Source organism: Meriones unguiculatus, chromosome 3 (genome assembly GCF_030254825.1).
Source record: "Meriones unguiculatus strain TT.TT164.6M chromosome 3, Bangor_MerUng_6.1, whole genome shotgun sequence".
Lineage (NCBI taxonomy): Eukaryota > Metazoa > Chordata > Mammalia > Rodentia > Muridae > Meriones > Meriones unguiculatus.
In genome coordinates this window covers 1,313,300-1,333,697 of record NC_083351.1, presented here as the reverse complement: position 1 = coordinate 1,333,697, position 20,398 = coordinate 1,313,300, and the positions used below count along the sequence as shown (strand labels likewise).

At 57.8% G+C, this 20,398-nt stretch overlaps 1 protein-coding gene across 1 annotated transcript; it reads left to right on the top strand.

Annotated features, from left to right (window-relative positions):
- The first annotated feature begins 5,093 nt into the window (after nt 1–5,093).
- On the top strand, nt 5,094–20,254 carry Ttc34 (tetratricopeptide repeat domain 34). Its single transcript, XM_021655402.2, has 8 exons — nt 5,094–6,535; nt 9,690–10,518; nt 12,002–12,227; nt 13,301–13,505; nt 14,330–14,496; nt 14,891–15,161; nt 15,766–15,980; nt 17,659–20,254. The coding sequence occupies exons 1-8, from the start codon at nt 5,755–5,757 to the stop codon at nt 18,184–18,186; spliced, it is 3,222 nt and encodes a 1,073-aa protein (XP_021511077.2). The 5' UTR covers nt 5,094–5,754; the 3' UTR covers nt 18,187–20,254.
- Nucleotides 20,255–20,398: the final 144 nt, after the last annotated feature.

The following is a 20,398-nucleotide window of genomic DNA, read 5'->3' as shown; positions in this document are numbered from 1 at the left end:
AAAAATAAGCCAGCCCAGTCAAGCTTCAGCAAACGTCCTGCCTGTCAGGGCAGGAAGGGCTACTTCCTGTGATGTCCAGTCACCTGTGCCGTCATGAGCAAGAACCCTAAGGAGTCATTTAGTGACCCTGGACCCTGGACAGCTCGTCTGGGGACCACCCCATCTCCTACCACCATGAACCCAGCTCGTCCTTGGGACAGGCTGGCACCTCCTGCCCCCTGGCTGTGGCGCCAAGTTTCAGGACAGGCTCCCTTGCTGCTTTAACAGGATCAGGGTATCTCCCAACCAGCTCCCCACCCTGTCCTTGCCCTATCTTGTGATCTGAGTGCTTCCGGTCCACCCTACTCCCTGTCACCCAAACTCCGAAGGCCTTGGCAGGGAGGATGCCCCGCAGTGGGGCAGCTCTGCCTGGCATCATTAATCTCACGCTTGCTCTCGTGTCAAAGTGCACGCGATTTCTTGTAAAAATGATCCGGCTGCTAATTAGGCTGTTTATAACTTGTTTCCCTGGTTGCTGATGATAATTAACATGCAAATGAGCTTGGGGAGGGGAGGCTCTGAGCCCCCGTTCATTACCACGTTAATTACTGTTTGCATACTTAAGTATCTCAGACACAAATGGCAGCAGTTAGCAGAACGGGCAAGATGATCATTATACCCACGGCATTTTGAAAAGTCATTTCCCTCTGTTATTTTTGTGTGTGATTAATGGTTCCTGGTGGCCTGGTTGATAAACTTCGTTAGTTCAAGCCAATCTAGGCTGTGTACACAGACTGCAGAGCCGCTCCGGTACAGGTCATCAATCTCTCCGGGTGCCCCACCCCCGCCCCCTGCTGGTGACAGAGTTTCAGGAGAAAGAGGAGGCAAAGGAGAAAGCTGGGCAGTTCTTGGGGCGGGAGTACTTCTTGGGGATAGTGCTCCAGAGTCCACTCTGCCCAGCAACAGTGGGCAGTGCTTGCTTACAGGGCTGAGTGTGGGGAGATGTGTGTGTCTCACGTCTGAACTTTAGCAGACCAGGATGTCCCCTGCATAGTGCCACATGAAGATCTTAGATGGAGCCTGTACTGTCCCATCCGTCCCTTCCTTCCTCTTCTCTCCCTCACCAGGCCCCTTGCTCAATTCCTTCCTGGCTTCCTGCTGGGCACCTTCTGGGTTACGGTAACCTACCCCTGACCTCAATTGAGCGGTTGAGACCCTCAACCTGAATCTCAGGGAGGAAGCCAACAACACCTAAGTGAGCCCAGGGCTGATGCCAACGGTGGCAGAGAGAACCGGGGAAGTTCGCTCGTGTGAGAGGGTCTGTCTACATGGGGATGGCCAACAGTGCGGGGGTGGGGGGGAAGTGAGGTGAAGGCTCTGGAGTGGCTTATGGGGGAGCAGGAGCCTTGTAGGGTCTGGCCCTACAAGGGACCAGTGGCCCGAGTGATTCAGATGCTGAGACGGCTGAAAAGAGACAGGGCAGATCCCTAGGTTGGGATCTAAGCGGACTTTGGGCTGCGCTTCAACCGGAACAGGTGGGCTGCAGTGCACAGGTGCTGAGATGGGCGGAGAGCAACTGCGTTAAGCTTTGACGGCGACGAGGCAACGTGGGCGGAGCCGAGGAGATGTGTGGAAGGCACGGCTCAAGAGGTCTCTGCTGCCATTGCTTTTTTAACGCTATCATAATTACGTTTCTTACGCCTCCACTTCCCTCCTCCGCCCCAATCCTTTCCAACACCCTACTAATTAGCATGCAGGTAGGAGAGAAAAGTTAGTGGGGAGAAGTGGCGTGGTTTTACTTAGCTACTTCCTGCTGGCTAGCGTTGTCGGGTTCCTTGAGGCAAGTCCAATCTTCTTTTCAGGAGACCTCCAACTTCTAACCCACTGTATCAACAGCAACCAGGAGCAGCAGGGGGGAAGCCCCAGAGCCTTCTTCTTTCTGGGCACTCCTTTCTCTCTCTGGGCATTTATTTCTCTCTCCTGGCTTTTATTCCCTCTCAAGAATACTCAGATTTCAACTATCTACAGCTGGCAAGGCCCCTCTCAGAGGCCACATGAGGCAAATAGTCTGCTGCTGTGGACAAACTGAATCAGCCCCTCATCCCACACCTGGGATTAAAACAAAAACATGTCCCTCACTCCAGCCCAGCTCCTATGGCCAGATGCCCAGAAGTCCAAGGCTTCAGCCAGGACACTTCTGAGCCAAGTGTGCCCTTTAAGGGCCTGGGCCCAGGGCTTGGCCTCATAAGCCTGTTCTCACTGGGAAGATGGGGTGCCTAGCTGAGGGCCATGGCCTCTCCTCCACAAACACAGCCCTGTCGGTAGCTGAGCTGTATGCCAGCCGAGCCTGGAAGCCTCCATGAAAGCTGGGCATACATCCTGGGGAGCTTTCCCCATCCAGGCATCCAGCTCTTGGTCTCACCCACCTACAGGGCACAGGCATGGCTCCATCCCTGGGGAGAGACAGAAGCACCCAGAAGCAGCAGCTGGGCAGGTGGCTGGGAAAATGGGAACACCCATCCTACTACATTATTGATACCAGGATGGAACAAGAGCCCCGGGGAACAAGAGGAGCTGGCTCCCTGGCAGCTGTGGACTGGGCATGCCTGCCAGCTGCAGGGCCTGCCCAGAGCTCCACTGTGGCAGGGTCCAGACAGATGAGGAGGGAGAGGAGAGGACAGGACGGGACGGGACAGGACAGGAGGGACCTGCCATTTGCTTACACTTTCTGCTCATTGTCGACAGAGAAGACAGGCTGAAACTCCTCTGGGTAACTCCCAGGTAAGTCTCGTGAAGCCTGAAGTGTTCTCTACTGACTAAGGTGCCCAGGGAAGCCTTGTCAACGGCAAAGAGCAGCTCAGATTCCCCGGGGGGCTGGGATGAGCAAACAAGACTGACCAGGGACACTTCTGAGGGGCAGGTTGCAGGAAAGGATGGCCACTAGCCACTAGCTGGGTGAAATGTATGAATCCTGTGAGATACGCTCCAGGTCTTTCTCACCCACCCTCCTGGGATTACACCCAGGGTCTGGGAAGAGAATCCATAAAGATGTCCCACAGCCACGTCACTCCCAGGCTTCCGCTGAGAGCCGAGCGCACCTGTGGGGCCTGTGAGCATTGTCCCTGAATGGCAACTCAACAGCTACGAGACCCACACCCGACAGGGTTGGCCTCAGACAGCTTTCTCGGCTTCTGCACTGTCCCTGCTCATCCGAGAAGACCTGGTCGCCAGCCCGGAGCTCCCCAGTGAGGGGCATCCACGCAGGAGGCCTTGGCAGCTGCAGTGACTGTTCTGCTGGGGCCAACTGCAGCCACAGATACAAAGCTCTGGCACAGAGGAGCGGTCAGTCTGTCACCTCCGTGTGGCTATTCTCGAGGGTGTTTAAGGCTGTCACTGTGCAGCAGGCCGACTCCTGCTCAGACATCCTGGATTCCCAACAAAGCAGGGTGTCTAGGGCAGCAGGTCCCATGTAGTGCATGGGGACAGAATTCTGCTCACCACCAGCTAGATTTGAGTCACACAGAGACACAGAAATCATTTGGGCCAGGGAGAGTGAAGCCATGCAGTCTGTTCCCATGTCCCCGGGCCTTGGGCTCTCTACCCAGCTCCAGCATCCAGTGTTTGTCTGCCACGAGATCAGAGATGTAAACACAATCTAGACGACAGCGCAGACAGGAGGGTCCCAGCACCCAGGCACGCTGCCCTCAGATGGGAGTTGCAGCCATAGCTCAATCCCAACCAGAAGATGGCCCATCTGGCCAGTGCCTGCGGGCCCTCAGCCTCCCTACACCCAGGCAGGACACAGGGGACAGATCAGGGCTAATGTGATTGCCATAGTCAGTCCCCTCTGTGCCCCAGGCCCTTCCAACAGCCCCACAGGACGGCCCACTCCATTACAGAGCTTGCCTAATTAGGGTAATTAAAATGAAAGTAATCAAAGTAACATAATGGGAAATTTCTTAATAAGCCCTCACCACCACTGACTGCAAGAGTTCTGTGCCTTTGTGAATGTCAAGGAGCTGATGAGAAGGTGGGCAATGAGGAGAACTGGGCCTTGCTGACCACACCTGCCCCGCATCCTCAGAGCCCAGCCTGGGCCCTCTGTGCCATAGCTCCCTCCACAAAGGGGTGTAGGCCACATCCCAGAAAGCTACCCCCCCCCAGAAGCCTTGCTTCCAGCCCCAGGAGCCCACCGAGGGGCCAGTGCTGACCTATAGCCAGACACCTTGGGGTGGTGAGTTGGCAGGGGCTGCCCAAAGCAGACCCCTGCTCTGCAGTCATGTGAAGCTGGTTACCAGCATGCACCATAAGGCAGCTAGCTGACTGAGCCTGGACTGACTCTCAGGCTCCAGCCTCTACTTCCTCCTTCTAAAGTGGAACCCTATGCCCCCTCCTCAGTCTAGACCTGGCCATTCCCAACAAGGAGGGCTACCAGAGCCAGGGCAACCCCAGGAAACAGGCTGGGGCACAGAACTACATCCTAGCCCACTTGCCCAGTTCAAGGAACAGGCTGTGGAGCCAGGACTTGGGGCAAGTGTGAAGATCACAGGACACCAAAGCAGACAGGACCTGCAGGGAACAGAGCAGGAATGGGAGTGATGAGGGGATAAGAGGGCATCAGGGCAGCCAAGATTGAGCTTGGGGTGCAGCAACAAAGCCTGAATGTGTGGGCAGGGACTAGCACAAGCCTCGAGACAGCTTACCCAGGACTGTACATGCCTGGGCCTCCCTCTCCAAGACGCAGGTTCTGAACCCCAAGGCCTCCCTGTGAAGCCTGGCCTGCTTCCCTAGCCCTCCTCCTCACTGCTGTGGAGGTGCCGCCTGAGCGTGTCTGGCCCCTAGAGGGCATAGCTGAGCAGCCAGGCAGCATCGGTGTTGACGCTCTCCCTGGAAACCGGAGGCTGGCACCCCTACTTCTGTGTCTGCAGTGTTGGGCCAGCGTCTCTAAGGGGGCTCAGAGCACCTGGGCTGGCAGCGGCAGCACCGACCTCTCCTGACCCCAGCCCAAGGAGGAGAGTCATCGGAGCCTTTCCGTGCGCAGCCCTGGCTGGCTCAGCTTGTGAGTGTGAGAGGCGAGGGCAGGCATGTGTGCATGTGCCTGCCTGTCAGGGAGGGTTGCCGAGGCCCTTCACTGAAGGTGCTTGAAGACCAGGAAATAAAGCACCAAGAGTAGTTCCTGGGGTCAGAGGGCAGGGTTAGGAGACTCATTGGTCCTGGAGTCTTCCTCAGAGCTGACTGGATTGTGCAGTGGCGCTCCCCAGACCACCCCAGACCTGTCAGGTACCTCTTGGCTCTAGCTCACCCTCAGCCTGCATCACTCAGGTGAGCAAGGTGGACGAGGGTGTGTGCCGGGTTGGAGCTCTGACACGCTGCAGTTATTTGCCTTCCTGAGGATAGACGGAGGTAGTTGTCCCAGAGCCTGTCCAGGCCCCGGGTCTCCTAAGCACTCCGTTGCGCCCCACTTGGATGCCAACCCATCCCATTCAACACAGGAGGAAACTGAGGCTCAAGAGATAGGAGCAACTTGAAACCCAGCCTGACAGAACCCGTGCCCAGCTTGTGAGGACTGCCGGCCTAGGGAATGCCACAAATGCCTCTTTGGTGGCCAGGTTGCACCAGATTCTGAGGACTCAGTGGAGGAAACTTGGGGGTTGCTCCGAGGCCAGGCTCAAGGGCGGCCACAGGGCAGGTGAACGTGGCACGTTGGACACTGACTGCAATCCCCCTGCTGCAGGTACCGTGAAGACCAACCACGAGCCAGGAGTGACTGACAGCATGGCGGCTCAGGAGCTAGTGGCCTGCCTCTGCCAGGAGGGAGACAAGCGCCTGGCCCGGGGGGAGCCGCCCTCAGCCACTGCCTTCTACCTGGCCGCCTTCAGCTGCCACGCCCCTTCCGCCACGCGGCATGTGCGGGCTGTCCTGGCTGAGGCTCCAGGGGCACCGGTGGTGGCCACCCTGGAGGCCTGGTGTCGTGGGGACAGCCAGATCCCTGCTATCCACTGGGATGGCATGGCGGTGGTCTCCCTGACCGGGCCACTGGCCTCCGCCTTCCTCGGCGCCATTTGCCCGGACCACCCTGCCGCTGTGCTGTACCTTTTGGCTGGGCTGCTGGCCCACGGGCGCCACACGGAAGTGGTACAGCGCTGCAGCACCCTGTTGGACGCACACTCCGAGCAGGCCCTGGAGCTGCAGCTGACGCGTGCCCTGGCCTTGGTCCTGTCTGCGGAGCAGGCCGGCGAGGGCACAGCTGCGTATCTTGAGAGCTTTGCCTCCAGCGCAGACCGAACGGTGGCCTTCATCCGCAGCCACCAGCAGCCCTACCTCCCCAGGCTGCTCGGCACCCTCCAGGACTACCTCTCGGGACACCTGAAGACAATAGGTAGTGCCAGCCAGCAAGAGACCAACTGCCAGGCGCTCCTGGAGGCCCTGGACCCCAGGGGCAGCTGGATGGGTGTCATGTCACCCGAAGCTCTGTTTCACAGAGGCAGGTTTGAGGATTGCCTGGCAGCCTGCAGCAGGGACCTTCAGCCTGACTCCACCGGGAGTGGACCCCAAGGTAAGAGAGTGACTCACAAGCCACATCCCCCCAAGAGCCATGGTGACAGACTCCAGCCACAGCCAAGACCTGCAAGGTGCAAATCTGGCTGTTAGTCAGGGAAGGCTTCTCAGAAGAGGTGGCCTTTCAGCTGAGAGTGAATGAGTGCACACAGAAGAAACCGTATGCCAGTGCCCTTGAGAAGAAATGTCCTTACCACCAAATAGTCAGGGTGGCTGGAAGGAGAGGAGGTGGCAGCAGGCTGGGGGCTGGAGGAGCTCGGATTTTGCTCTTAAAGCCACAGGAGAGTTTTCAAACTGACATGGGCATGCATCTTCTGCTATTGTGTATGGCCTGTGATCTGGGAGCCGGGGGGGGGGGGGGGACCTGGGGGAAAGCTGGAGGAGATGGGTGGGAAGGCAGACAAAGGCTGGAGGCATGGGTGCTGGGAAGGGGGAGGCTGAGAGACTGGGAGGAGCCTGGAAAGCTAGGATGGTCTAGACTGAGAGACAACGTCAGGAGTCCCTGACTCCAGACAGGAGACCATGGCCCTCAGACCGGGGACCGAGCACTGCAGAGAGTGAATAATGAGCCTAAGGTGTTACCACATGCCCTGTGGCAGGTCTGTGGACATAGTCAGGGAGGACCAAGGCTGATTAAAGAGTTGACCTTGGAGACTTGCTGGGGAGGGGCCATGCTACCAGCTTTTCCTTACATAACAAAGCACCTGAGGTAATCAAGTCATAAAGAGGGAAGGATTTCTCAGCGTGCGGGTTTTGTGGATTTCAGTCTGTGCTCAGCTGTCCAGAGGGTCTTACAGGCCACCAAGGGGTAAGCACACAAAGCTGTTGGCCTGTGGTAAGGAGATACAAAGCGCCTGTGAGTGCCAGGTCCCTGGGAACCTGGACACAGCAAGGTACAAGGAGGGATTGAGTGGCGAGAACTGGAGGCTCCACGTCTTGGCTCTGATGTACGCGGCATGCAAAAGTGCATTACATCATGTTGCATTTGTAGCTGGGCATGTTGGCACACGCCTGTAATCCCAGCACTCAGGAGGTAGAGGCAGGCAGGTCTCCGTGAGTTAAAGGCTAGCCTGGTCTACAGAATGAGTTCCAGGACAGCCAGGGCTACACAGAGAAACCCTGTCCCCCTCAAAAAAGTAATAATAAATAAATAAAAGCACAGACAATGAAAAAATATAATACATTTTATAAAATTAAAACAGATTTTTTTTCCTCACAACTATAAAAGATGGAAGAACAGTACTCGGGAAAATGTTTTCAAAATATACAATGGCAGAAAAATAATCAGTATGCAAAGTATTTGTGAAATTTCTACATATCAGTAAGATGGATACATACTTACATACATACATACATACATACATACATAGATGATGGATGGATGGCTAGATAGACAAATGGAATTGGCTACAACTTTTTCCCAAACAGAAAACACAGGTAGCAAACGAAACTATTTTCTGTGAAAAATTGTCAGCACCATGGTAACAAGATGATGCAAATTAATACAGTGGAAAAGTATTTTCTTTCTACATGCTGGATTGGAAAGAAAATTAATTAATGAACCCCAGAAAAATTAAAATGGAAACAGTGGGATAGCACTTCAGACGTCCCAGGCTATCAAAACTGCTGAAGCCATGGGCAGATCTGGCCCTGGGGAACAGCGACCGTCCTGCCAGGCACCTGCCCCGCAGGCAGCAGCCGCCTAATTTAGATGAGATACGAAGGTGAGTATTTGAAAGTGTGGCGTGGCGACTGCCCGGAAGCAGAGAGCTGGCGCTGCATGAGGTGAGGGTGCAGCTTAGAGGGTCCCTCTAGGCATGTCTGCACTCCTGGGTACAGCTGAAAACCTTGGCTCTACCCGCTTGAGAGGCGTCAGAGTTCAGGGCTGAAAAAAGTGGAAAGCTGAGCGCCCTGAGGGCACCGTGGAGGCGTGAGGTCCGCCATGAAAACCTGGGGCGCATTGCAGGACTGAGCACACGTAGGAGAGACGACATGGTCCATGCAAAGCGGCAGGTGGGCGCCGCAGGAACTAAAAGGAGAGCTGGGCTCTGAAGACACAGAATTTGGAGTTTGAGTCCAGACAACTGGTTACCAAAACAAAACCCAGCCCTCATCTGAAGAACAGAGCTAAATCCAGGGTCTTCATATAGCGTTGCTCAACGCTATATAACGCTGTCTGGTGTACAATCTTAAAACTGCCCTCTGGGATTATAACTAACATGTACACAGAACTGGGTTTGATTCCCAGCATCACCCAAAAAAAATGAAAATTAGTTGAGAAATGAGATAATAATTAAAAAAAAATCAGCATCATAGAGATGGGAGACAGCAAAATTTGAAATAAAATAGATTATCTGATATAAAAAAAGAAAAATAGTTAGAGCTTTCCTGGGACAATTAAGAAAGCTAACGTGAGTGTGGCCCCAGACAGACAGCCGGGGGTCCACAGCCGGGGGGCCCTGCGGCTTCCAGGGTCGACCCTCTGTTCACATTCTGTTTGGGCCACCAGGACTGCACAGAGAGACCTGCCTGTTGGTGCTGGGTTTCCGCGTCAGTTGTGCGAACTGGTTGCTTGTTACTTTGCTGGGCTCACAGATGGGTGCTTCTCCCACCCATCCTCAGCCCTGGAGAGTGTCCATCACTGTAACCCCCTTCCTAACAGTGAGAAGGGGGCAGACTGGAGGCCCCCACTCGTAGGGTAAGGGCTTCAGAGAGCCGAGCGCCTCCCTCCTGGGCCCTCTACCACCCGTTTTCTGCAGGGAAGCGTTGGTCCCAAAAAGCCAGGACAGTGAATGCGTCCAGGCCTGGTGACCCTGCAGAGTCAGAGTCAGAACCCCTGGGTCCCGGAGTGGGCTGGGTGGAGCTGCGTCCCTGAAAGGAAACTAAAGCGGGTCGGGCAGAGAGAAATGTAAACACGTTTTTATTTGCGCCGAGAGGCGATGCCTACAATAGCCACCCTGGCAGAACAGTGCTGGGTGGCCACGGGAGCAGTGGTGCTGGCTCGGGTGCCGCGGCCTCACTCACGGGCGCCCACGGCCTGGGGTCGTCCTCGTGGTTCCGGAGCCCTGGGTTACCTGCAGAATTTGGGGAGATGCCCCAGGCTGAGTGAAAGGGCTGTGGGAAGGCAGAACCAAGCCAGTTTCTCTCTCCAGGTGAGCAGCTGGCGGCCCTGCTGGTCACCCGCGCGGCCGCCACCTTCCTCCTGGATGGCCCAGCCGGGGACGCGCTGCTGGACCTGCAGGAGGCCTTCGGCGAGAGTCCCGCCGGCGCGCGGCGGCAGTTCCAGGCCCTGCTGTCCGCCGAGGAGCGCAGCCGCGTGCTGGCGCGGGCGCAGGAGGCCGCGGACGTGGGCTTCGCCCGCTTCCTGGAGGCCGTGCGTGGCCGCCCGGAGCTGCGCGCGGATGCGGACCGCGAGCTCCTGGTTCCCGTGACCCACGCGCTCCGGTTCCTGCTGCGCGCGGCGCCCGCCCGCGGGCGAGCCGCGCTGGGAGCCCGCCTGGCGGAGTGCCTGCTGCTGGCCGGGGACGTGGAGGGGGCTCGCGCGCAGTGCGAGCGCCTCCTCCGGCCCAGGCGCCCCGGGGAGCGGGCTGGGGACCTCGCGGGGGACCGCGCGCCGCTGCTGGCACTGCGCGGCTTCTGCGCGCTGCACGTGGGCGACGCCCGACGCGCGCGCGCGGACTTCCAGGCGGTGGTGGAGCGCGGGTCGCCGCACACCGTGGGCTGCGTGCGCGCGCTGTGCGGCCGGGGGCTGCTGCGGGCGCTGGCGGGCAGCAGCTTCCTGGGCGCGCTGGACTATGTCACCGCCTGCCGGCTGCGGCCCGAGGAGGCGCTGCTGGTCGCCAAAGCCTACGTGCCCTGGAACCAGCGCGGGCTGCTGCTGACCGTGCTGCGGGAGGAGGGCCGCAGGATGCTGCTGCGCTCGCCGGGCTGCTGGAGGAAGGCTGCGCAGGGGGCGCGCCCTGCTCCACGGGCGCAGGAAGGGTGAGAACCTGCCCCGCGCCGGAGGTGGGAGCTAGGGAGGGGTGTCTGAGAGAAAACTGAGCCATGCTCAGCTGCTACCTGGCTTCCCTAAGCAAAGGTGGGGATCCGCAGCCAGGGCTGAGATCCCCAGAAAGTGATACCCTGTGGGCCTCCTCCCATAATGCTAGGAGCAAGCTGAGGATGGTGCCTCACGCCTGCAACCCCAGCACTTGGGAGATTCATGCAGGCGGACAGCCTGAGCTACACAGTGAATTCCTGGCCAGCCTGGGCTACATACAAAGTGAGACTTTGTCTCAAAAAACACGAAAAGCAAACAAACAAGAAAGCCAAAACCAAAAAGGGCAGGGGGCTGGGAAAAGGGGGCTTAAAGTTAAGAGCGAGTTAAGAGCCTGAGCTCAGTCCCAGCAACCTGCACGTGTGGCACACATCAGCCTACAACGCCAGAGTCAGGGGATCCCATGCCTCTGGCCTCTGAGGGCACCTGCGCTCATGCACATACACAGTCACGCACACTCACGCATGCCCCGACAAACGTACACGCACACATAATTTTAAAAATAAAATAATGTTTTTCTTTCACTTTGTAATTATTTTATTTGCTGGCTTGTATGTTTGTGTACCACGTGTGGCAGGGCCAGCAAAAGCCAGAAGAGGACATCAGATCCTGGGAATTACAAGTTCGGTCACTCTGTGGGTGCTGAGACTCGAACCCCAGTCCTCTAGGGAAACAGCCGGTGCCCTTAACCACTGAGCCATCTCTCCAGCACCCCCCCCCAACTTTTAAAATAGAAAAACTAAGATCCTTGAACGTTAGTCCCCTGCAATGTGCTGTTCTAATTGTTTCTTACTGTGCACACAAAATGTCTCAAAATAAGCTTTTGCTGAGTTTTGCGCTTCCTTTCGTTGCGAGGCACATTTGTGCCACCTTGCCTCGGGTGTAGCTCTGGCTCAGTGGGCAGCTCCAAGGCAGGGTCTCTGATTTCAGGTGTGGCCCACCCTGCCCTCCCCAGACTCACGCCACACACTGCTGCCTGATGGGTGCATCCTAGCTGCCCTCACCACCACCTCAGGCCACTCCCCACACCTCCCGGGAGCTTCCTCTGCCCTGGCGTGCACTGCTGTGGCGGTTATGTTCCTTGGTGACGAGCCCAGCAAAGCCGACCCGTCAACTCTTTTTTGTGTTTATAAAGAGGAAACCGAGGCAGCTCCTTGAACTTGGAGTTCTTGGGTGACTTTGGTCCTTACTTCTGTATAGCATGTATAGCACCTGCCCCGTGGCGTGGTGGAAGGAGCGGGGGAGGGGAGTGAAGGGGCAGGTTAGGATTCTGGAGGGGGGTGATATGGTCCTCCCTCTGCAGCTCACTGCGGAAGGGGCTACTCAGACTGCGGCATGGGTGGGAGCAAGACTCAGCTGAGGCCTGAGCTCTTAGGCGTGGAGGGGATGAAGGAAAAGGCCTTCCACGCTGAGCCACCCTCTCCACAGTGATGCCTACGGTGTGTACCAGCTGGCCACGCTGCTCATGGAGCTGGACGCGGAGGATGAGACCTCCTGCCTCCTGGCAGCTGACGCCCTGTATCGGTTGGGCCGCTTGGATGACGCTCACAAGTCCCTGCTGGTGGCCCTGTCCCGGAGGCCCCAGGCGGCCCCTGTACTAGTGCGGCTGGCCCTGCTTCAGCTGCGGAGGGGCTTCTGCTGTGAGGCCACCCAGGTGAGGAGGCCCAGGTGGGCTGGGGCACCAGGTGGGCTGGGGCAGGTCAGAGCGGGCACGCGCTCTGCAGGGGTGCCACCACCCTGTGGCCCCGGGTTTGCTCCTTACAGCCTACACCTTGGAACATGCTTCCTAGAGCCTTTGGCTGTGGTATAATGGAAAGTGGCCAAGAGTTCACAGGCTGAGCTCCTACTCAATCCTCCTAGATGAAATGGACTTGAACGAAACGCTGCCTGGGAGAGAAGCTTGGGCTTCACAGGACCCTGCTTGCCCTGCTTGCCAACCTCTAAGAACTCTCTGCTCCCAGAATGGCAGAGCTTAAGGCCTGGCTCAGGTGCTGTGGGCTTTCTGTTTGCACCAAGGTCCATGGGTCAGTTTTCTGGGGGATTTCGGGCCTCAGAGTCTAGGCTGAGGGACCACCTGGCCTCTTCATTCTCTGGCCTGGCTGAAATCCTGATGCCCTGGCAGAAAGACCACCCTGAAAGCAACCAGTCCTTCTTTGCCAGGCACAGGAGTCTGCACCAGGCCTGTGGCAAGCAGTTTGTGTCTGTCCAGGCTGGAGTAATGGAGGGAGGAGCTTGTGTCTGCCTGAGGACGCCCGGCTGGAGCCCGGGCAGACCTTGGCTTTGGCGCACACCTTCTTGAGTCCCTGTCACTTGCTGTTCTGAAGGGCCCTTGCTCAAGCTTGCGACTTAAGCCTTCCCTGGGTCAGCATGTTGGGGTGGGATCTCCAGCCATGTGACAGAGGAGGCCAAGATTCAGGAAGAGGAGAACCCCCCACTTTGTCATGCGGCAGGGTTAGGCCTTCACTGCCGCCAAGCGCTCCCTCACCCCCCACCTCCCTGTCCTCTTCAAGCTCGGTAGATAGGGACAAACACACCTTCAGAGGCTTACATGGCTGGGGCTGCAATTCCTGGAAAACCTTCCGGTGCTCAGGACAGACAGCTTGCCCCAGCCCAGGCTCGTGGAGACAGAGCCAGGCCCTACTAGTGGCAGCAAGTGCTGGAGAGGGCGTCAAAAGGAGGAAAGGGGGCCAGTGGGGAGGTCAGCGATGCCCTGCTTTGTGCCCACAGCTAGTAAAGGTGGTGGCTCGGTCTGGAGACACTGCCTGTCTCCAGCACACCCTGGACGTCTTCCGTCACGAGGACCTGCAGCTGCTGCGAGAACACTGCCACGCTCGGGCACTGAGCATACTGCGGGCACGGCCAGGCGGGCCCGACAGCGAGGTCCGCACCAGGGAAGCAGTCGCCTACCTCTCTTTGGCCATCTTTGCTGCAGGTAGGCATTCCCACCTGCCGCAGGGGTTCAGTCCTGTGCCAGATGCGTGGGGGACCTGGGAGCCGAGGGCAAGCTTGCTCCGCACTAGCCTGTGCCATGGAGCATCCACAGTGTGAACAAGATGGGACCCAGTGCTGGAATCCCCGGCCACCGGTGAGCATGCAAGGCCTGAGAAGGGCCAGGGCCGAGACCCTGCCCTGCCCCCCAGACTGCCCTCCCCCCATGTTCTGCTCTGAGGTGTAGGCAAGGCCTTGGCTTCCCTGAGCCCTTCACAGTGGCCCCACAACCTGGCCCCCATGCCTAGCCAAGACATCCCTCCTGGGCTACAGCAGCCTTCCCCAAGTGTGCTGGAGTGCTGTGCTCAAGGGCCACGGTGCACGGGGTTCCCTGTGTGGGACACTAGGCAGACACAGAAGGGGAGTGGTGGAGGCGTCCTCTTTGGGGACGGGCTCCACCTCCCAGAGTTCACTGGGAATTGCTGCCACCTTGAGCCTCACACACTACCTTCTGCATGCTTTTTTCACCCTGGCCTAAGGAACTTATCCTACTCAACCTCTGCCTGCTCTCTTCCCCCAAAACAGTGGCATAGACCTTCCTAAGACAACCCAGCCATCTGCCAGTCCTCCCAGGCACCCCTCCCCACTTGGTCTCCTGCCCTGTGGCCAGTAATCCTGACAGCCTGACTTTGTCTTGGTACCCCAGTGGAGTGGATGTACCCCGGGGTGGACCTTGTGTCCCTGTGCCCACCCAGGTCGGGCACTAGAGGAGACCTTGGACAAGAGGCTCAGCCTGAGCTGTGTCCTAACCACACTTTCTTCCTTCAGGGAGTGAGGCCAGTGAGTCCCTCCTCGTCCGAGCCCGCTGTTACGGGCTCCTGGGCCAGAAGAAGACCGCCATGTTTGACTTTAATTCCATGCTTCGGGAGGAACCGAGGAACGTGCAGGCTCTGTGTGGACGTGCCCTCGTGCATCTGGCCCTAGACCAGCTGCAGGTGCCAGCCCATCCTCCCCACCTGGGGCTGAGTAAGCAGGGGTGCGAGAGGCCAGGGCGCTCTCCTCCGCCTCCACTGAAGGAGGCTGAGCAAGGCCGGGCCTTCCAGCCATCAGGGTGCGCAGCGGGACTCCATGTTCTTCTCCCCACGAGCACTCGCAGGGAATGAGTCACATGCCCAAAGATCCACTTCTGGGTACCACAGTGTGCAGGTGCACAAGCCTTTGTGGCAACTAGTGGATCTTAAATAACTCCTCAGTGAACCCAGGAGTCAGATCAGGGAAGGTGGGAAGCCGGGTGGGGCAGACCCTCTGAGACTCAAGGAGAGAGCTTGAGAAGAGGATGGAATGATGGGAGTGAGCCCACTCTGACCCACAGGCTCTCCTTCCCTGCAGGAAGCTGTGGATGACATGGTCTCCGCCCTGAAGCTCGACCCAGGCACTGTGATCCCTGAGATCCAGTCCCTGAGGCCACAAGTTCAGCTGACCCTTACCCAGGGTCTCCATAGCCACTGCCGGGTCCTCCTGAGTCAGTTGCTGGACGCTGGCGTGCCCCTGAGAGAAGAGGACACCCAGGGCCTCCTCGCTATGGCAGAGGCGCTGGTTAGAATCAGTGCTGCACAGCCTAGTTGGCATCTGTTTCTCACAGACATCCTCACAGGGCTGGGTATGTGCAAGAGCAGCGGGCATGGGCCTCTGTCCCTCCCTCCGATCCTCAGTGACCTACAACCCTGTGGGGCCTGTGGAGTAGCAACTCTCTGGGTTTTTTTCTCACTTGTTTGGTTGGCTTGATTTTTTGAGACAGGGATTCTCTGTGTGGCCTTGGCTATCCTGGAACTTTCTCTGTAAGCCAGGCTGGCCTCGAACTCAGAAATGCACCTGCCTCTGCCTCCTGGGGCTGGGATTAAGGTGTGCACCACCACTGCCTGGCTTTCCTCTCTGATTTTTCATGTCTCATCCATCCCTTTGCTGGCAGAAGGAAGACCCAAGAAGGGCCTGTATACCCACGTGTGCCATGCGGGTCTCCCTATTACTCCTTGCTTGAAGGGATGCTCTCCGTAATCGGCATTTTTCCTCCAAAGACTTCAGGGGGCTGCCCCCACCGCTCTGCTCCTACTGGGGCTGAGTCTGCACCCACCAGCTGGACTCCAGCCCAGACAGCTTGGGAGGGACCAAAGTGGTTCCCTAGGGCTAGCTGCCTCCCCTTCCCGGGCATGCCTGGGGCCCAGCCACACCCACACTCTCTGACCATCCTCCGCTGGTCCCCACAGGCAAGTATCAGGAGGCTGGCACCCACGTGCAAGAGGTGCTACACCTCGCCCCATCACCAGAGGCTGCCCAGGCCCGGCGAGGCCTGCTCCAGCTTAAACAGGGCAGCGTGTCAGCGGCTGCCCGTGACTTGCAGCGCCTGGCAGAGAAAGACGCTCGGGACCTCAGTTTCCTCCTGCGGCTCCTTGACTCCCCAGAGCAGCAGAGTCTCACAAAGGTATGCAGTGCCCACAAGCCCCATGCCGGCCTTGCCCCAGTCCCGCAAGCCCAGGCCACTCTGCCCTTCCAGCTACTGGCTAGCATCTTTGGGTCTGGGTTAAGGGGGAGTAAAACGCCCCAGATCTGGCTAGGGAGGCTCTCTGGAAACACTGCCCCTGGTCTTCACTTGTTCTGTAAGCCACAGGTAACTTGGCTGGGCCACCTCATCCTGGCACAAGGCCCAGGAACCAGATCAGGCTGGCAAGGCCAGGAGAGTGTGTACAAGTCCAGGCTTCAGGCCAAGTGGTCAGAGGGACCAAGGTCCAGAGCTGACATGGGGCAAGACAAGTGTCCCTCCTAATGCCTCCCTCTCTCCATTGCTGAATTCTGCCAGTCAAGTGACGTGGAAAGGGCCTATCAGAGAGAGGCCATAGCAGCAGGGTTGCTCAACAGTGTAACAGCTTCCTAAGCGAAGGACCTGCTGCCCTGAAAAGGGGACAGGGCTATGAGGGTGCTGGGGGAACTTGAACTGACAGGAGTGGCCAGGCTGAAGTCTATAGTCTACAGAATAGTATTCTCAAGTACAGAATTCTAAAGGTCTAAGGCATCTGAGAAGGAGGGCTGAGTCTGGCCTGTGAGCTGAGAAAAGGAGATAGTGTCAGAGCATCCTCGGAAGGCAGGTGACAGTCTCCAAGCTAACACAGGGTCAGGGCCTGGGGATTGGGGAAGGGAGGTGCCAGATAGGAGTCCCCAAAGCTGGAGGGGGTGGGGAGTGGGATCCTGAAGTTTTTAAAAGGTCATAAGGGCAAGACTCCCAAGGCCTAGGGAGCCAGACCCCGGGGGCTGGATTTGGCAAGGCAGCGTTCGGTTGCCAAGCAACAAAGGCCAGCCCGGAAATGGCCTTTCCTCGCTTCCTGCCACGTGGCACTCTCCCTGCCAAGAACAGTCCTGTACTGCGCCTGCTCGCCTGGTACCCCTCCCGGAGCTGGGTGGAGCTGGCCCCGGGAGAGCTTGGGCGGCAGAGCCTCTTCTATGTGTTCCTGGCCACCACGTGGGCCGTGCTGTAGGGAGGGCGAGAGGTTCTTGCCGGGTCACACGGAAGGGAACAAGAAGAGCAGGTGCCCTTGTGCGAACCTCTGAGCCTCGCAGCCTTCAGGCTAGTGCGGGGAGATGGTACTGCACCCCGTGAGGAAAAGCCGGTCTGTCCCTGTACTCCCCGGGACACCGCAGCCCTCCTTACAAAAACGTCTGACCTAACCAAGTGACCTGTGCTGTTTGTTCCCTGCAGAGCGCGCCCTGGGATGCTCTGGACTTTCCCCTCAGAAAGGTTTATGGTTAAGAGAGGTTGTACTCTGTGACACCGGATACACTTAAAAGGGGAGAGAGGGATGCCAGAGGCCGGTCTTAGGTACCGTGGAACCGGTGTGAGTAGTGAATTTATGGGGGATGAGGCTGCCTGCTTTCACAGTGGCCCAGGGTCAGCGAAGAGGAGACAGTGACACTTAGCAACTTTTGGGTGTACACCTGCCTCCTCAGGAAACAGCGCTGCCTGGGGACCTGGAGTCCCCACCCCTGCCCATGACCGGGCCCCCTGGAAGTGCATGGGCCTTCTGCACAGGGCAGGGACCAGACGCCAACAGACCAGGCTGACTGTGAGGAGAGGCTAACTCGGTGCTCTTCCCTGTGTCCCTGTGCAGGCCGCTGCCAAGGAAGCAAGGAACCTCTTGGATTCAGGACATCCGGGGCGGGCACTGGGCTACTGTTCTTTGGCCGTCCTGGCTGGTGGCAGCCGTCCCGATCACCTGCGTCTCCGCATGGCCTGCTTGACCGAGCTGCAAGACTATGACCGGGCCCTCAGGGACCTGGACAGCGTGCTGCAACAGGGTGAAGGGGACGGTGACCCGCCAAGGCGGACAGAAGACCTCTGCTCCCAGGGTCGCCTGCTGCTGAGCATGGGGGACAAGGATGGCGCTGCAGAAGCTTTCTGCCAGGCCTTGGCCCTGACACCGGCCCAGGCTCAGAGCAGCCTGGCAGAGCAACCAGGCAGAGCCACCACGGCCGGGGTGCTTTTGATCCGTGGGCAGCGCTGTCTAGAGGAACGGCGCTACGAGGAGGCCTGGACAGCCGTCCAGAATGGCCTCCTGGTGGACCCCAGCCACAGTGGACTAAGGAAGCTGAAGACGAGGGCTCGAAAGGAAGTGTCATCTGGCTGCAGACTGCACTGACCACAGCTAACCTGCCATCACCTGACTTCTCATCCTGGGGGCTGCCGACTCCGCAGATCCAGAGCTGTTCTGTCCACTGGCCACCCTCCACTGTCCTTTGCTACAGGACAAGAGGAAAAGCTCCCTGCTTATACAGAACAGCTGTCCTGGATGGCCTGCAGCCCTACTGCAGTGGGCAGCCTCAGCATTCTGTCCTTGGAGCAGCCACAGGCAAGATCAGGGTTGGCACCTTGGGGCCTACAGCGAGAGCCTGCCCCGGGAAGGAAGCTGCTTAGACCAGGCCTGGCTTGCCTCCTGAGTCACCTCCACCAGATCTAGGTCCCTGGCAGCATGTGTGGAAGTGGGCTTGCAAGGTGGCTCACCAGGAAGCTCAGTGCCTGTGGCAGCAGGCACAGCCCAGGAAGCTCCTTCCCTCACACAGATGAGAGGCCGCAGGCGCTCACTTGGCCTGGGCTCGTTAAGAGTCGTCAGCGTGCGATGTAGTGTGGCTGAGCTGAGACTGTAATTCCCTTCCGTGGGCAGACTTCCTATCCAATCTCACTCTCTGTCACCATCCTGACCTCTGTCACCAAAGCTGTCACAGGGTCAGGCTAGAGTACTTCACTCGCTGCAGCAGACGGGGCTGCTTGCATGAAGTGACAAACCTGGGTTTCCTGTGAAGCTGAGGGCAGTGTGTCTGAATTCTGATCACTTCCCTTTTGTTCTGGGCTACCCTCTCTGCCACTTCCTCTGTAGTGCCATGGAAACCCACTGTCTCACCTCGACAGACCAACCCCCAGGCTCAGACACGAGATTCCTGATCCCGCCTATCCCTAGGCAAAGATGAGGTGACTATGGATTCGCAGCCCCTTCCTATGCGCCTCCTCAGCTGCCTTGTTACCCTCTGAGAGTAGGGGCCCTCTGCCCCGAGACCTGCCAAGCCTCACCCCGCTTGGGTCAGTACACTCCACAGGAGGTCCAGGAAGAGCAGGAGCCTAGAGAGGCTTCTGTGGAGCACACCCCGGTTCCCACCTTCCTTCACCTACAACCATGGTCTGTAGGAGAGCCTGACGCTCCTCTCTGCCAGGTCGCCCCTTCATCCACCATTCATCTGTCTCTCCACCTTTGCGTTCCACTGCATACACTTGCCAACCCAGCAGGACCAAGGTCAAGGCTAGGAATCCTAGTGGCTGAAGGTGGGCCGGCAGGAAGGGGAAGGTGGCAGGCAGTTATTACCTGGCATGCTGTCCCTGCCCTGTGTCTTTTGCTTCTGCGGTCTTTCAGCCTAAGGTATCCTGTCATGTTTACCCAATCCAGGACATCTCAGTCCTTGTCACTCTAAGAAAGAAGGTTCTTAAAGCTGGCAAAGCTCCTCCCAGGCCTGTCCTTCTCCAGCCACAAGGGGGCATCACCCCTAGCCCATGCTCACACACACAGAGACACACAGACACACACAGACACATCATCATGTGAACACACTGCTGCTTATCTGCCACCTTGCCGTGGTCTGACTGTGTTCCCATGATCCATGTCTTCAGATTGCAGTACTAACAGGATGGTGCCAGAACAAGGGGTCTTGCAGGTGGGGAGGAAGTAGGTTGTGATGATGGAGCCCTAGAGAATGGCATCAGTGGCTTCACAAGACACTTCAGCCCACCCACATGTGAGGACAAAGGGGGATGCAGGCCTGCCCACAATCTCACCAGTGTCCTGACCTCAGACCTGCTCCTGACCCAGCCCCTTGCAGGTGAAGCTTGGCCACACCTGACGCCTGGCACTGGGTGTGCAGCTTGACAAATCCATCTGTTCTGGTTAATCAGTATCAGTTTGCCTGGATGTGGGACCACCCAGGAGAAAACACCTCTGGATGTGTTTCCAAAAAGGTCAACTAAAGAGGGAAGAAGCACCCTGGACATGGGTGATGCCGTATTGGAAGCTGGGGCCTAGACTGAATAAAAAGGAAAGAGTGGGCTGAGCACCAGCCTCCCGGGCTCTGTCTCCAGGCTGCAGATGCAATGAGGTGCTCTGTCTCATGCTTCGGCCCCTACACCTTCCCCACTGCTGGAGAGTAAACCTTCAAACCTCTCTACACTAAGTTCTCCCTTAAACTGCTTTTGTTATTTGTTATGCTATTTATTACTTGTCATACCAAAAGGAAAGTAGCTGCTAACCCACCCGAAATTCCAAATGACGGACCTAAGGTGTGAGCCCAGCTCTGAGCTGCAGCTGGAAA